Here is a 17117-nt window from a genome sequence, read left to right as displayed (position 1 = left end):
TCGTGTATCTTTGCCAATTCATTTTCTATTGACATCGGTACAGCATGCATTGATTATAAATGGTACAGTCATTAAGATAATGAATTAAATCAAATTTTTTTATGTTCGTTACAATTAAGCCAATCAAAACATATATATTTGGCAATGGTTTCTTTAATAATGGGCACAAGATATAAATTTTCGCAATTATGATTTAGTACATAGGTACTCGACGACATAATGAATTTCAAGAGCGTTGATAGCAAATTTCTTAGTGGGATAATTTAAGCAAAACCTCTCTGTGGGACGGTACTCGCTTGCTAGGATTGATGAATTTATGGGATCATATGGGTCACCTATACAAGATATTTTACATCTATGTTCTGCCATCCCCTGTGCAGCAAGAGCAACGCTGCTGGTTGCAGAGAAGACATGACTGGGTCCTGCACTTATTTCTGGAAAAAAATATATCATAGTTATTGAAGAAAAGATTGAAATATTATAGGAACAAAACTATTCCCTTTTAAGTAATATAAAACAGATATGTACCTTCATTTTTTACTAGCATCCCCTGTGCAGCAACGGGTACGCTGCTGGTTGAGATTTTACGCTCTGAAATAAATATAATTATTACATAAACCGAATTAACAAAACATATTATTATTATTATAGGCTGATGCAGTATAGAATACCTTTTAGGATGTAGTCATGATACGTGCTGAACACCATTCTCGAAATGGACTCTCAGAGGTTATGGTTGGAAACTTGTGTCGAATAGTCTCTGTCCGTACATCCTTTCACACAACACGTTTTAAGGACTTTATCGGTAGGCATTTTCACACATAAATCAACTTTACTGTTTCACACAACCAGATATTAAAAAATGTTTAGCAATGTTATGATGACAAACAATGGCGTCCGTCAATCTTTGTTTACAGTTTTTTCGAGGAAGTGAAATGGCGGGAAGCATGAGTCGGCCACCTAGCGGCGAGAACACGCATTACACGGTTTGCGAACTCTCTTTCTGGCACACGAGTCTTATGGTAAAGTGAGCGAGAAACAAAAAAAACATCGTTGACGTAACAAATATAGATTTTCAAAATGGCTTCAGTTTGTGTTGACGTTTTTAAGCGGAGTTATACCCGTGACTGTCTGACTGAGTGCATCGCGCCCCGGTCGGCAGGGGCAGGGGCGGGGCGGGGAACATCTGCGGGACAAACATTAGAATGGAAACAATAGCACAGCTCAGTCAGCACAAACAGCAGTGTTTTATGCTTTCTTTTTTTAAATTTCAATCATAGATTATTTTCGATCGTTTTTCTATTAAAAGTCCCTAGTTTTGAAGTGTTTTGATTTATAATTAGCATAATAGAAGACGGAGAATCAAAATCGAAGAAAAAAAGTACGAATCTAATTTACAACAATCGTGGCCAGAAAATGAGACGTAAAGAAAATGGGTGAGAAAATTAGATGAAAAAAACGCGAAATGTGTATTTTGGAACGTGAAATTTACTTTGACCAAGAAAAAGGTATTCAAAATAAATAATGGATTTTTATCAGGAAAATTAATTAAATTAAAATTATTAAAATTAATAAAATTAATTAAAAATAATTAATTAAAATTATTTTTATCAACGAAACATTTCAAAAGATTTTTGAGAACATTGAAAATGTCATGCTTCAACACGGCTTAGACACAACTTTGTTGTCTGCATTCGCTGCAGACAATTCATCTGTGAATTATGGTGCTCACAATTCGGTGTACCAAAAAATGAATGACAAATATTCTGACACCAAAGTCGTTAAAGCAAATTGTAATTGTCACCATCTTCACAAAGCTGGAAGAAACGCCATCAAAGCTTTATCAAAGTGTATGCGGAATTTTCGAACAGTGCAAAACGGACGAGAGAATTACAATAATTTTTTGAAATTAAATACAGAAAAGTTTTACGACATGGGCCAACTAGATGGTTAAGTTTGGGGAGAGCTGTTGACCGATTGATATTGTCGTGGCCTGCTGTATCAGCGTATTTTAAAAGACGTGGTGAAGCAGCATGCCATAAAATAATACGGGAATTTGCAAAAGAGTGTGGCGAAGGCGAATCCAATGACGCTGGAAGTTTATCTATAAGGATCACACTACAGGAATGTTATTTATATTTCATTCATCATTACATGAATATGCTGACAGAAGCTATACTATTGCTCCGTGACAGCTGCTGAGTTGCACCCAATTATGAGAAACATAAAAGACAAGGTTGAAAGCCGACTGCATGATGAATTTTACGGTGCCAAAATAATGAGAGTTTTTAAGGCCTTCTGATCAGGATCAATTAAAAAAAAGAAGCCAATGAGGTTTACAGAAATATTGTAATTTTGAGGATTCTGTATTCAAAATCTTTTCCAAATTCGATCTAACAAGTGCAGTAAGTTACAAAGATACTGTGGAAGCTGTCGAATCACTTGGTTTGAAAAATGTCGACGAAGATAAACTTTATGACGAGACCCGAAAATTAAATCAAGTATTTCCTCAGTTCGTACAATCTAGTGATTCAATATTGCCTGTTGATTAACGATGGGTTCAGTTATTCAAAGTCACCTGAACCTTCACCGAACTGCAAAAAATAATTGGATATTTTATTCAATCCCTATAAACAATGCTTTTGTTGAACGCGTGATTTCTTTAATGGGAAATTTGTAGACAGACGAGCAAAATTACTTGTCAGTGGACATGGTGAAGGCAGAGATAATTTTGAAGATTAATTACAATATGAATTGCCAAAAATTTTTGAAGTTTTTGAAGAAACCTGTTTTTGAAAGGTGGCAGCCCTAAGTGTGCCTCAGTTGTTTGGTCTCCAATTTACAAAAACCAAATAAACAACATCGAAGCAATCCAAAACAAATTCCTTAAATATATTTGTTACAAGTCATTTGTAAGATTTAATAATTATGCAGAAGCAGCTTCATACTTTAAATTGATTCACTGTGTGTACGGAGGCATCATAATTGTTAGGCACTATTCCTGTATAAAGTAGTTAACAATAATATTTAATGCCCAGAGGTGCTAAACAAGATTCCATTCAATGTACCTGCGCGTTCAACACGCTCTTGTATCCTATTCAGGTTGATCATAGCAAAACCAACTCTAAGCAGAATTCTTGCCTGAACAGACTATGCAATAATTATAATAGCGTATTAACCAAGGTTGATATATTCAGTTGCGAACTAACCAAATACAAGAGGTCCATAAAAAAATATTTCTCTGATGGTTTGTGCATAGTGTTTATGTCTTTATTGTTTATATCTCTATTTTGATTTGATTTATATCTACAATCTCCATGGCTATAAATGTATTGTTTCGTAAATTTTTCGTTTTTTTTATTTATTTATTTTTTCATGTTCTCCATAAAACGGTTATACACCAATATATTATGGAGAAGAATACAAATTAAAGGTTTACACAGGCAGTTTTACTATTTTGTGACATATGTTATAAGATAGTTACTGAATTGTCTGTAAGTGACATTGAAAATGGCGATGGCTAATGCAGAATCGTTAAGCAGTTGAGTCGCTCTCTTTATTGGAGCGTTCTGACAGGCAGAAGTCCTCGCTTTATGTAATCTTTTGGTAAATATTAAATTTGTAATTAAAATTATACAAATTTAAATATTAAATTTGTATAATTTTTAAATTCAGGTTCCTTTCTCACAAATTTAAATTATGTTGTCTCAGTTAAAGTCACGAGGAGGAAATCCATAATTGATTTTATTTTACTAAATTACACTTATGTACAAACTGATTAAATGTAAACTGTCGATTTCCCAAAAATGAATACATAAATAAAAAACATTAATATGTGACTTTTGGAACATGAAGAAGGTATTTCTCCACTGTGAATCCGCATGTCTCCGTGAAGGTCGGTTTTTTTCATAAAATGCATAGTTTCACAAGGAACATGAAAAAGGTTTTTCTCCACTGTGATTCAGCATGTGTGCCTTCAGGTTACCCTGGTTATAACTTGTATAATCGCACTCCAAACATGAAAGAGATTTTTCTCCACTGTGAATCAGCATGTGTCTCTTCAGCTGACCCTTTTTACAACACGTATATTTGCACACGGAACATGAAACAGGTTTTTCTCTACTGTGAGTCAGCATGTGGCTCGTTAGGTGGCTCTTTCGATAACATGCATAGCTGCACACGGAACATGAAAAAGGTTTTTCTCCACTGTGAGTCAGCATGTGGCTCTTCAGTTGACCCTTTTGACAACACGCATATTTGCACACGGAACATGAAAAAGGTTTTTCTGCATTGTGAGTCAGCATGTGGTTCGTTAGGTTGTTCTTTCGATAACATGCATAGTTGCATACGGAACATGAAAAAGGCTTTTCTCCACTGTGAGTCAGCATGTGGCTCGTTAGGTCGCTCTTTCGATAACATGCATAGCTACACACGGAACATGAAAAAGGTTTTTCTCCACTGTGAGTCAGCATGTGGCTTTTCAGTTGACCCTTTTGACAACACGCATATTTGCACACGGAACATGAAAAAGGTTTTTCTGCATTGTGAGTCAGCATGTGGTTCGTTAGGTTGCTCTTTCGATAACATGCATAGTTGCATACGGAACATGAAAAAGGTTTTTCTCCACTGTGAGTCAACATGTGGATCTTTAGTTGACCCTTTCGATAGCACGCATAGTTGCACAGGGAACATGAAAAAGGTTTTTCTCCACTGTGATTCAGCATGTGTGCCTTCAGGTTACCCTGGTTATAACTTGTATAATCGCACTCCGAACATGAAAGAGATTTTTCTCCACTGTGAATCAGCATGTGTCTCTTCAGCTGACCCTTTTTACAACACGTATATTTGCACACGGAACATGAAAAAGGTTTTTCTCCACTGTGAGTCAGCATGTGGCTCGTTAGGTCGCTCGTTCGATAACATGCATAGCTGCACACGGAACATGAAAAGGGTTTTTCTCCACTGTGAGTCAGCATGTGGCTCTTCAGTTGACCCTTTTGACAACACGCATATTTGCACACGGAACATGAAAAAGGTTTTTCTGCATTGTGAGTCAGCATGTGGTTCGTTAGGTTGTTCTTTTGATAACATGCATAGTTGCATACGGAACATGAAAAAGGTTTTTCTCCACTGTGAGTCAGCATGTGGATCATAAGTTGACCCTTTTGAGAGCACGCATAGTTGCACAGGGAACATGAAAAAGGTTTTTCTCCACTGTGAGTCAGCAAGTGTCTCTTCAGGTTACCCTGGTTATAACTTGTATAATCGCACTCCAAACATGAAAGAGGTTTTTCTCCACTGTGAATCAGCATGTGTCTCTCCAGCTGACCCTTTTTACAACACGCATATTTGCACACGGAACATGAAAAAGCTTTTTCTCCACTGTGAGTCAGCATGTGCCTTTTTAGCTGACCCTTTCGACAACACGCATAGATGCATACGGAACATGAAAAAGGTTTTTTTCCACTGTGAGTCAGCATGTGTCTCTTTAAATTTCGCTTTTGAGCATTTGAATAGTTGCACTTGGAACAAGAAAAAGGTTTTTCTCTTACATGGGTGAGAAAGTTCGTTGCGAAATTTGACTTAGGAGAGAAGGAGTAGTTGCGATGGGGAGGAGTGAACCCCTTTTCCACAAAATGCGTCCGAAGATCTGTCAACAAATTTGAAAAATAACATGGATGAAAATTATTCAGTTAAACTTTGAGAAAATAATCGAAGTAAGTTCGTAGAAACGTTATAAAATATAGGAGGGGCCGAAGTTTTCAAGTTTACAATGAAAATTGGTTTTACCTGCTGCCTTAGTAATTCTTCCAAAGCGTTCCAAGCATTCCTCTTTAACATCCGGCAGGTCTATGTCAATTTTCATATAAGTAAGCCCCGCTTCATCTTGTCGGAGTCCAAGATCAGCGTTTATGGTAACTGTTTCCACATTAGTGCTTCCTGAAATAAAAAGGGGTAAAAATAGAATGGATCTTTGCATGGCCAGCCTTGAACCAAATTCACTTAGTCGGCATAGGAGAGGTAGGAGTTGGGTCGATGGGCAACAACAATATTCATAAAGGAGATAAAAAGGAAAGGTGTAGGTAACACGATGCTAGGTACCAAGATTTCCGCCCAATTAAAAATTATGATACAAAATTTAATAATAGCTAAATTTCAAAATACATAGGTAAATTGTTCATTCAAGTTGAATCCCTGAGGCTTGGCAGAAAACCATTTGAAAAAAACTTTTTACTAAATTAAGTATAAAATTTCGAAGAATGGTTCCTGGACCATAACAAACATTTTGTTTAAGTGGCCTGGGGTGAGTCCATTCACATCCTCGGGGTCTGAGCTCATTGAAAACAAAGGGCGGGAGTTGAGGATGGCCTCAATTCTAGTGAGAACTGTCGCAAATTCTTCATGAGTTAGAATGGTCTCACATATCACCCGTTTTAAATGGTATTTTACAGATTTTATCCCTGCCTCAAATAACCCTCCGAAATAAGGACTTGCTGGAGGGTTAGATGATTAGATAATAACATCACGCTGTGATGCCAAGAATTTATTTATAGCGAGTAGGTACCAATTTGTACCGACGAAATTGGTTCCGCTTATGATTTCAGAACATAACCCTCGACGATCTGTAAGCCGGCTAAAGGCTGCAATAAATGCTTCAGAAGATAAATCGGACACGATCTCTAAATTAACTGCTTTCGTCGCCATTCATACAATAGACATAAATAACCCTTTGACGTTTTTGCTCCCCTACGTTTGTGATCTTTTAAAGTGAAAGGACCTCCGAAATCAACACCGACTCGAGAAATAGCACGGCTTTCTTGCACTCGATAGGGAGGTAAATCATCCATTAGGGGAGGAAGCGCCGAAGATTTCATTTTATGGCAGACAATGCATTTCGACAGTTGTGAGCGAATTTTATTCCGTGCAGCCACTTTCCAAAATTTACGCTGAATAGTGAATTCAAGGCTTCGTGGCTTAACATGAAGATATGTTTTATGATAATAATCTACAATTAAATAAGCTAAATGACAGAATTTCGGAAGTAAGATCGGAAATTTATTTTCGTATTAAAAATTTGAATACTTGAGTCGACCTCCCACCCTGATAATACCGTGATTATCAAGAAACGGTTTCAGGTTTTGAATTTGCGTTGAACATGGACTGCCATTTCGCATATTACGTATTTCAACAGAAAAATAAGTTTCCTGTTCGATGCGTACGATTTTCATAAGCGAATCGTGATCTAATTCACGAGAACTAAGATAAGTCGAGTTTGAATTTCCACTACCAGGACGTTTCTGACAATTATTTACGAAACGCATTATCCAAGCGACAACGCGTTGTAGTTTATAAAATGAAGAATATTTACTAATAGTCGAATTAGGTACTATTTGAGATGATAAAAACGTTTTAAGGTTGCGTGTTTTGATTTCGGGTATTTCTCCGTCAGATTGATTGTAAGGCCAGAGTGCTATTGGTTGGTGAAGCCATTCAGAGTGCTATTGGTTGGTGAAGCCAAAAAATCTATGGAATTGAACTCTGAACATAACAATAAAGTTGTCCTTAAATTATGTTAAAGTGTTGCTATATTGGTGTTTCAAAATAATCAAGCAATATATCGTTTTAAAAATAAGTGGTAAATGAATGTATTCAAATAATTGGTTTTTCGTTGTCTTGAGTAAACAAGGTGCAATATATCTTTAAAGTTTACATTAAAAGTTTTGACAGAAGAAAACCACAGAAAAACATTAAAATAGACAGGTGATCTGAGATAAACGGACATAAAACTTGATTTTTGCCGTGAATAGTGAAATAAATAAAGTAACTCAAGATGGATCCTAAAAGTTTTATTGATAAAGCCACAGATGCAGTTCTAATTCTACAAAATTGCATTAATGACATTTCGACAAAACTAAACAATGAACAAATTAATAAATTAATCCCGAAAACAATTACAATTTTGGGGTTAATAAGCGAAATGGCAGCAAAAATGGCCGATATTTCTGGAGAAAATAGAATACTTAAGGAAATTACGGGTAACAATAAGCAATACCAAAATTTGGGGAAGAAAATTATTATCACTCCGAAAGAAGAGCAGACCACGGAGAAAACCGAAGAGGATATTAAAAAACAAATTGATCCAATTGAAACAGGAGTGATGGGAATAAAAAATGCAAAGGATGGTAAAATAATTGTTACATGTAGAAATAGTCAGCATATTGAAAAACTACAGGAAGACATAAAAATAAAGTTCTGTGAAAAATATACAACGAAGATCCCGAATAAAAGATTCCCATCAATAAAAGTCGTTGGAGTAACACATAAAATGGATGAAAAAGAAATCGTTCAGAACATAAAAATTCAGAACGAGTTTCCAGAAGAACCACAAAAAATGGAAGTAACTGTAATAAAAAACAAGAAATTAAAAAAGGAGAAGAATATATAATATATTTGGAAGTAGATACACAAACACATAGAATAATGTTGCAAATGCAAAAAATAAATATTGGATGGGAAAGGGTCAGAGTATTTGATGCATTTGACATTAAGCGCTGCTATAAATGCTACGGGTTCAACCATAAAGGGAGCGAATGTAAAAAAGACTCCTTTGTATGCCCTAAATGTACAGGTGGTCATAAAAGTGAAGAATGCAAGGCTATTAGAGGAACAGAAAAGTGTAATAATTGTATTAATACTAAAAACAAGTTGAAGATAAACCTAGACTCAAATCATCCAGCGTGGAGCTTCGAATGTCCAGTATACAAAAGGAAATTGGAATTGGAGAAGAAAAAGGTAAATTTTTTATAAAAAGCAACCAACTGCAAGGAATCATTTATTTAAATATTCAGAGTCTAATAGCGAATAATGAAGAAATCCAGATACTGATTCAACGAAATGATCCTGCACTTGTAATGTTAAGCGAGACTCACATAACATGCGATATTGAAGACAGCGAAGTTACTTTTCAAGGATATACAACAATACGCTGTGATTCCTACAGTAGACACACAGGGGGAGCAATAATAATTATCAAAAAAGACATAATATATGAGGTTATTTCTAACACAAAATAAGAAAAGAACTGCTGGATACTAGCGATCAGGATAACTTCTGGATATAAGAAAGGAGTATACGGAGTAATTTACCATTCTCCAAATGCAAGTACCAAAGACTTTCTATCATTTATAGAGAACTGGTGCACCCAAAACCTAGAAGAAGAAGAAGATAATATCCTAACTGGTGACTTTAATATAAATTTCAAAAATTTGAATGATACATATACTAAAAGACTTAAAAAAATTATCCAAGCATCGGGAATGAAACAACTTGTTAAAAGTGAGACACGAATAACGGATAAATCCAGGACGTTAATTGACCTTGTCATATCCAACAGATTAGATTTGAATGTAAAAGTTCTAGATGAGCCAAAAATAACCGACCATAACCTTATCCACATTACAGATAACACAAAAAGAACTAATACGAAAACCAGCAAAGTAATAAAATACAGTAATTATAAAAAATATAACAGTGAAAGGTTAATTGAACTTCTGGGTGATATGAATGAACTTCATCAAATGGAATTTAATGAAAAGTCTAAATCATTAATAAATAACCTTCAAGAAGTAATCGACCAGTTAATACCAATCCAAACTACTAAAATAAGAGGAACAAATAAATGGTATAACATAGAACTACAATCAATACAATATGAAAGAGATATACTGTACAAAATTGCAAAAATCTCAAGAAACTCACAAGACTGGAAAGCATTCAAAAATGCAAGAAATAAATACTCAAAACAACTGAAAGTTTGTAAGAACGATTACTTCAAAAATAAAATTATCTGTGAAAAAGGAGACACTAAAAAAATGTGGAAAACCATAAAAGGATTAATGCAAACTGAAGATAAAGAGATGAAACATGACATTGAATTTCCACATCAGATACAGGGTAGCATACAGAACTGCTTCAACAAATATTTTGTAAACAGCATAACGGAATTACATCAGAGTATACCAATACTGAAGGAAGACAACCGCGTGAGAAATGTTCCCCTAAACCGAGAAAAACTTGTGTTTAAAGAGATTGATGAAACATATCTTTTACAGATTCTAAACAGCACCAAATCAAAAGAGAGTCCAGATGGAATAAGTTTTACAGTTTTAAAGGATGCAATGCCAGTGATAGGACCTCATCTACTGAACATAATAAATGAATCGTTAAGAAGTGGAAAATTTCCAAACACATGGAAAACATCTATTGTGATCCCGATTCCGAAAGTTGTGAATACCAGAAAATGTGAAGAATTTAGACCTATAAATATGTTACCAAAATACGAACAGGTACAAGAAATTGTAATAAAGAAACAACTCGTTGAGTATTTGGAAAAACATCATATATTATGTGACGAACAATCAGGATTCCGAAATAATAACTCTTGTGAAGCTGCAATAAACATTGTGATTGATACATGGAAGAAAGAAACAGATAATAAAAAAATCACCATTGCAACATTTTTAGATTTTAAAAGAGCATTTGAAACGATAGAAAGGAAAAAACTTTTGGAAAAATTAGAAGATATAGGTCTTTCTGAAGTAGCTCTAAATCTTTTCAAAGAATATCTCCATGAAAGAAAACAGGTAACAAAAGTGGAAAGCTCAGAATCAGAACCGATAGAAAACAACCTCGGTGTTCCACAAGGGTCGGTATTAGGTCCAATTCTATTCATTATTTACATTAATGATATAATTAAAACCATAAAACATTGCAAAATTAGATTATTTGCAGAAGATACATTAATCTATATTTCATGTGAAGAGTACATAGATGCAATCAATAAATTAAATGAAGACCTACAAAATATAGCGAAATGGCTGAAATTAAACAAATTAAAACTGAATGTCAACAAAACAAAATATATGGAAATAGGCAACAAAACGCATAACACAGAGTTAAAATTGACAATTAATGACGAAAAAATTGAAAAAGTAAATGAAATTAAGTACCTGGGTGTGATACTAGATTCAAAACTAACTTTCGCAGCAAATTTTGAATATGTGCTAAAGAAGGTATCTAAAAAAGTCAATTTTCTTAGAAGATTAAGAAATAAACTAAATGGAAACACTACAGAGCTGATTTATAAAACTATAGTTGCTCCACATTTAGATTATTGCTCTACTATGTTGTATTTGGCCAATGAAGGAAACTTGAACAAGCTAGATGTTATACAGAATAGAGCTATGAGATGTATACTAGGAAAAGGAAAATACGCAAGCATAGATCAAATGAGAGAACAGCTAAATTGGATTTCTATAAAAAAGAGACTATTATTTAATGTGTTAATTTTTGTACATAAAATCATGAACAACCAAATGCCAAAATATTTTAAGGATGAAATTGTTTTTAATAGAGATGTTCATAATTACGAAACCAGAAATGTAAATAGGATTAGATTGCCACATATGAAAAAAAACAAAATCACAGAACTGCCTAATGTACAAAGGAATAAAAATGTATGATGAAATGCCTGAAAGTCTGAAGAATGAAGGAAGAATGAATGTATTTAAAAAGAAATGTTATATTTATTGTAAAAGTATGTAAAATTACAAAATGAAATATTATCTTGTTTATATTCAAATGTATAAACTAACTCAATAAATAATAAAAAAACAAAAAAAAAAAAAATTTGGTGCCGTAAACCACAAAGGGTGAGATATAATGTCTGCTGGGAAAAGCCCTTTTGAACCGGAATCGGCACAATTTTCCTCAGAGACAACTTGCTTCCAAACAGCATTTGGTGTATTTTCCAGTATTTGTACAACCCTATTAGCAACAAATGTTTTCAATAAATATGGCGGCGTTTTTAACCACGCTAGTACAATAGTCTAATCTGTAAATAAAAAAACGTTTTCTATTTGTTCGGCAAATTTTACAGATGACATAATATACTTTACAAGTTTCGTGAGGAGAACAGCCCCACATAATTCTAGTCGTGGAACTGACAGGGTTTTCAAAGGAGCGACCTTCGATTTCCCAATAAAATGTGAGTGGTATTGCTATTACGCTCTAATAAATATACTTCTTCAGCATAACCTAATTGTGAAACGTCACAGAACCCTACGAGGAAAAGAAGACTTGTGATCACCGTGTTATAATATCTAGGGATATTCAGTGTTCGAAGTAATGAAAGCTGACTTACAAATTTACTCCACGTATTATGAATATGTGGTGGAACATCACGATCGTCTCAATCGACACTTAACTTCCATAGTTCCTGTAATAGACATTTTGCAAAAAATGTCACTGGGGTGATGATCCCAAGTGGATCGAATAAACGAGCTACCGTTGGTAAAATTGTTCTTTTTGTGTATATCTCATTTGAAGGTAGATCGACCTTGTGGGTCGATCAAATTATCAGTCGTTGGATTCCACTGAATGCCTAATATTTTAAGAATTTGATCAGTTCCGGCGTTATCAAAAGAATGACCATCCTGTTGGTGCTCTTGTGAAACATGATCCAAAAGTGAAGGTGTATTAGATTGCCATTTACAAACCATTTACATATTTTAATTTCCCAAGATTTATCAATCCAATGATATATTGTTTGATTTCTAGGGCTGTGCTAATCGTTTCTGTCCTCGTTACCAAATCATCTACATAAAATCATCGCATAGAACCTTGGCAACGTCAGGATACTTTGATCCTTCATCTTGTGCTATCTGGCGAAGGCTACGAATGGCCAAGAATGGTGAACTAGACAACCCGTACGTTACAGTTTGTAACTCGAAATCAATAAACGGTTCATTCTGAGATTCTCTCCACAAAATATTTTGGAATTTACGCTGAGATGGAATAATTAATATTTGCCTATACATCTTACGAATATCAGCTGTAAATACATATTTATGAAAATTTAAAATCATACGTTGAATTTCAGATTGCAATTTTGGACCGTTCAATAAAAGGTAATTTAGAGATAAGTAATTTGGTTGGGTTTTTGCCGACCCATCAAAGACCACACGTAGTTTTATAGTTTTACTGTCAGGATTCAAAACACAATGATGAGGTAAATACATGAAAAATGAATTTTAATTCCGAGGTACCCGTGTCATGTGTCCCAGACACTCATATTCTTATATAAAATTTCCGTAATTAATTGCTAACATGGGATCCCTTTTAAAACGAATTTCTAGTTTGTTCAATCGCGATTCCGCAAGTTTGAACGAATTTTGAGAAGGCATTATTTCAGATTTTGTTAATAATGGCACAACATATCTACCATCACATTCTCGATAGTGATTCAAAGCGTAGATTGTTTCGGCTAATTCGTCGTCCGGATTACTCGTCATAATTGAAGGTGTTTCTTCAATTTCCCAAAATTTTCTAAGAGTATTGCTTAACGAATTTGTTTCAACAAAGACGAAGGCGATTTCAATAACAAATTTTCCATCTTCCCCATTATAATGTAACCGAATACACTGTTTACAGCAAATGGATAGCCGTGAATTATTTCATGGCCACTATTAAATATATCCAAGTACACGTCAGCTCCTAACAAAAGGTCTATTTTGCCCGACATGTAATATGATTCATCAGCTAATTTTAAATTTTTAAATTGTGACGTCACACTCAATGGTAAATCATATGACGGATGAGTAGAATTGATTTCCGTAATCACGACAGTTTAACATTGAAGAATAGGCCCTTTTTTTAATTCGAGGTTTTATAAAACATTTTGTTTTTCCATGACAAGAATTTATACTAGAATTGCCTAAGCCATTCAGTGAAATACGATGTGCCTTAATAGACAAACCTAAGAGCTTAGCACATCTTTCCGTAATCAGAGAGACTTGACTCCCACAATCCATGACGGCGCGAATAGGAATAAAATCATTATATGGATTTCGGACCTCAAGTTGTACAGTTTCTAACAAAATGGTAGAAACGCTCGGAATCGTTGTTGCGGCCAGGGTTGGTTGCACTTGAATTACTTAGTTAATTTTCGCCCGATGGTTCGGCGGTAATGTGCAACATTGAATGGTGTTTTTTATTACAAACCAAGAATGTTAAATTTGATACACAATCTTTTACATGGTGCTGTTTCAAACAATTGAAACAACGGTTTAAAGTTTTAATTTCGTCCCTCCTTTGATGGGACTTAAAGATGTAAAAGATCGACATTTGGAAAGAAAATGTGCACCTTTATATAATGGACAATGAAGGTTATTATCGAACCCTTTTTTCTCTTTTGTAGTATGTGGAGATAACATTTCTAAAATACGCGTTTGATTTCTTAGAAAACTCGAAAATTGAATCCAACCCTGGAATCTCTTCACCGGGCAATTTGGATTCAAATTGTCAGATCCATCGATCGTATCATAATATGACCAACAAATTTATCAAAAATATTTTCTATCTTCATCGCCTTTATAGCGGCGCAATTCTCTTGAAACGTACTGAGTAACCGCGCTATACCTGACGCTGACTCGTTTTGTAAAATTTTGAAATTAAGAATTTCATCAACATAATGCGTGAAAAGAATTCTAGAATGTTGGTATTGATTTACCAGAATATTCCATGCAATGTCATAATTTTCTTCTATAAGAGGCAATGATTTTATAAGTGCCAGTGCCGACCCTGTAATAAATGATAAAAGATAATGGTATTTTTCTACATTAGTATATATGGATTGCTGTCATGTATAAGACTTTTAAATAAGGAATGAAATGAGCACCAACTTTTAATGTCACTATCAAAAGTGGGTAGCTTTATCACTGGTGCACGAATCACCGAATTACTTGCCGTTTTAGGAATTGAATTTTCATTATTATTAGTGATAACGCTTTTCATTTGCATGATCTCGAAATACATTGAATCAACATTATTCGCAATGATTCCTAGTTCTGACATTTCTGTAATCTTGTCTAACGACATTAATTGTTCCTCAATCTCGTTATGAACCGTTAAAAATTTTTGTACCCAATCTTTTATCTTTTCACATCTAGCAAGAAACGTATATTTTTTCTTACTATCATCATAAATGCTCGCTATAAGCTCTTGCGTGATACGAGTACGTGATACTATTCGCTCACGTCGGGCTTGCAACAAAAGTACTTTTTTCTCAGCCATTGTATTGAGAAATTAATTTGCACAAACAATGCCGAGAGAATACAACAATTTATTTTAAATATTAACAAATTTGTAACCAGTTAAGTATTTTTTATTACCTACAGGCAATTATCGCTAACAGCACGGCTGACGCGAATTTCACGCATATATCAACTTTAATGAACAATTTAACCTTCAAATAATTAAATTAACAATAATTTTTTCAATTAATAAAAAACTTCTATCCTTTGCGCTGGTTCATACACAAATCACTAAATTTCACCAAAATGCGCGAGCTCACGATGGCGTTTAAGTTTCGACACGGTCGATAAAGGGGGCTCCGTAATCAAACGTTGTTGACAGGACGATTTTTTCAACTCAACTAAAGTTCACTAAGTCGGCATAGGAGAGGTAAGAGTTGGGTCGATGGGCAAAATTAATATTCCTAAGGGAGATAAAAAGGAAAGGTGTAGGTAACACGATGATAGGTACCAACAAGCACCTTAAGTAGGGAGTTGTAAGTCAATGGGATAGTGTTTTCGCAATCAATATTTATGAATTTTTAACGTATAAAAAATACGTGTAATTTACATCATGTTTCAATAAAATTAGGGGAAAATAGAGGAACCGACAAATTATTGTGAACAGTATAATTATGTTAAAATAGTGCTGTATTTTGGTAGTTTCCGGCAAGGACGCATTTTAGGGTAAATACCCAATACACATAACTATAAGACAGGATGAAACAAGCATATGTCCTGTTTGCACGACATTTCAAAACAGACATGGATTACGGACATCCGTATTTAAAGTTATATATTTTACACGTATGTAATGCAACTGGCTGTATGAGTACTCTCCGCATATTGCAAGATTTCCTTCGTTACAGCTGGGTGGTCGAAATCTAAATCCGAAAATGCAATTTCACCTCCACCTTCTTCCTGGAGCCCTGGTTCCGTCTTGATGGATATAGTATTTGGCTTCAGTAGATCCATGGTCTGCTTTGGTAATTAGTTTAACCCTGAAACAGAAAAAAGTTGTTACGGAATTCAGTTTTTAAAATTTGGCTTCTCAAGTCGTAACAAAAATACACAATAGAAAACCTTGAAGTTATGACAAAGGTTGAGAGAAACGTCGTTTATCTTGGGAAAACTCTTTATTTATTTACTGTCTATTTCTAGCGCCATTCCGTTGTAATCCACCTGTGATTAAACAACTGTTATCCGTATATTTGTTATCATTTTAATAAAATGCATTTGAAATACTAATCATTTAATAGGTTGATGTCATATTGACAGTTTAAAACATTCTGCTGTGACAAAACGCCCGATGATTCACTAACTAAACTGGAAGAACGGCCGCTACCAAAATGAATAGCAATGAATTTTAGTATTATTTCTTACCAATAACCCTCAAATGCATGGTATAATAAGTTTAACAGGGCGGGATAAACAGACTGTAGAAACAGGAAGAAAAATTGTCGGAGAAGAAAGAACTTGTCAAAAATATACAGGTTAAGCATAGACAAGAATTAAGTCATAGATAATAATTAAATTTTCATGAACCTAGCCTTTTAAGAACCAGATAGTTTCTACTTTAATTTTTCTGGGTACGATAAATACGCCTCTCTTAATAGTAGTACAGTATACATTAATCATTTTCTAACAAAAAAATGCATTAATGAAATTATATTTTGTACAAAACAAAAAAGAATCGTGGCGCCCTTCTTATCAGGACTAGGAAATTCTTTTTTCTGATTATATAGAGAATACATGTTCAATAATTATCTTTAATTTAATATCCTTATATAAATGTATAAATTAAACTCTTAAACGAAATAAAAAATAATGAGTGTTTCATTTTCCTGTAAAGCAGAGAAATGTCAAAATTCGATGCTGTCGTAAAAAGCCCATCTCCATATATCATATTAAGTAATTAAAAAAAGGGTTGTTTCGGAGAATTTTCATAATTCTTCAAATTTGAAAGTTAATTTTCATGTTCTGTGC

General features: G+C 34.3%; 1 protein-coding gene across 1 annotated transcript in view; it reads right to left on the bottom strand.

Moving 5' to 3' along the window:
- LOC149415825 (uncharacterized) overlaps nucleotides 1-16622 on the bottom strand; it is a 198941-nt gene extending 182319 nt beyond the window's left edge. Inside the window, exons 1-3 of the mRNA XM_089641729.1 lie at nucleotides 16515-16622; nucleotides 16040-16132; nucleotides 5791-5940 (exon numbers count right to left, since the gene is read on the bottom strand). Coding sequence (XP_089497855.1) covers nucleotides 5791-5940; nucleotides 16040-16106 — 217 coding nt within the window. The 5' untranslated portion in view covers nucleotides 16107-16132; nucleotides 16515-16622. The remainder of the gene's footprint in view (nucleotides 1-5790; nucleotides 5941-16039; nucleotides 16133-16514) is intronic.
- Between the last annotated feature and the right edge of the window lie 495 nt (nucleotides 16623-17117).

This window comes from Hesperophylax consimilis, chromosome 17 (genome assembly GCF_061612785.1).
Source record: "Hesperophylax consimilis isolate HC1 chromosome 17, BYU_Hcon_1.0, whole genome shotgun sequence".
Classification (NCBI taxonomy): Eukaryota; Metazoa; Arthropoda; class Insecta; order Trichoptera; family Limnephilidae; genus Hesperophylax; species Hesperophylax consimilis.
The sequence above is the reverse complement of the archived record's forward strand: the minus strand, read 5'-3'. Positions and strand labels throughout refer to the sequence as shown.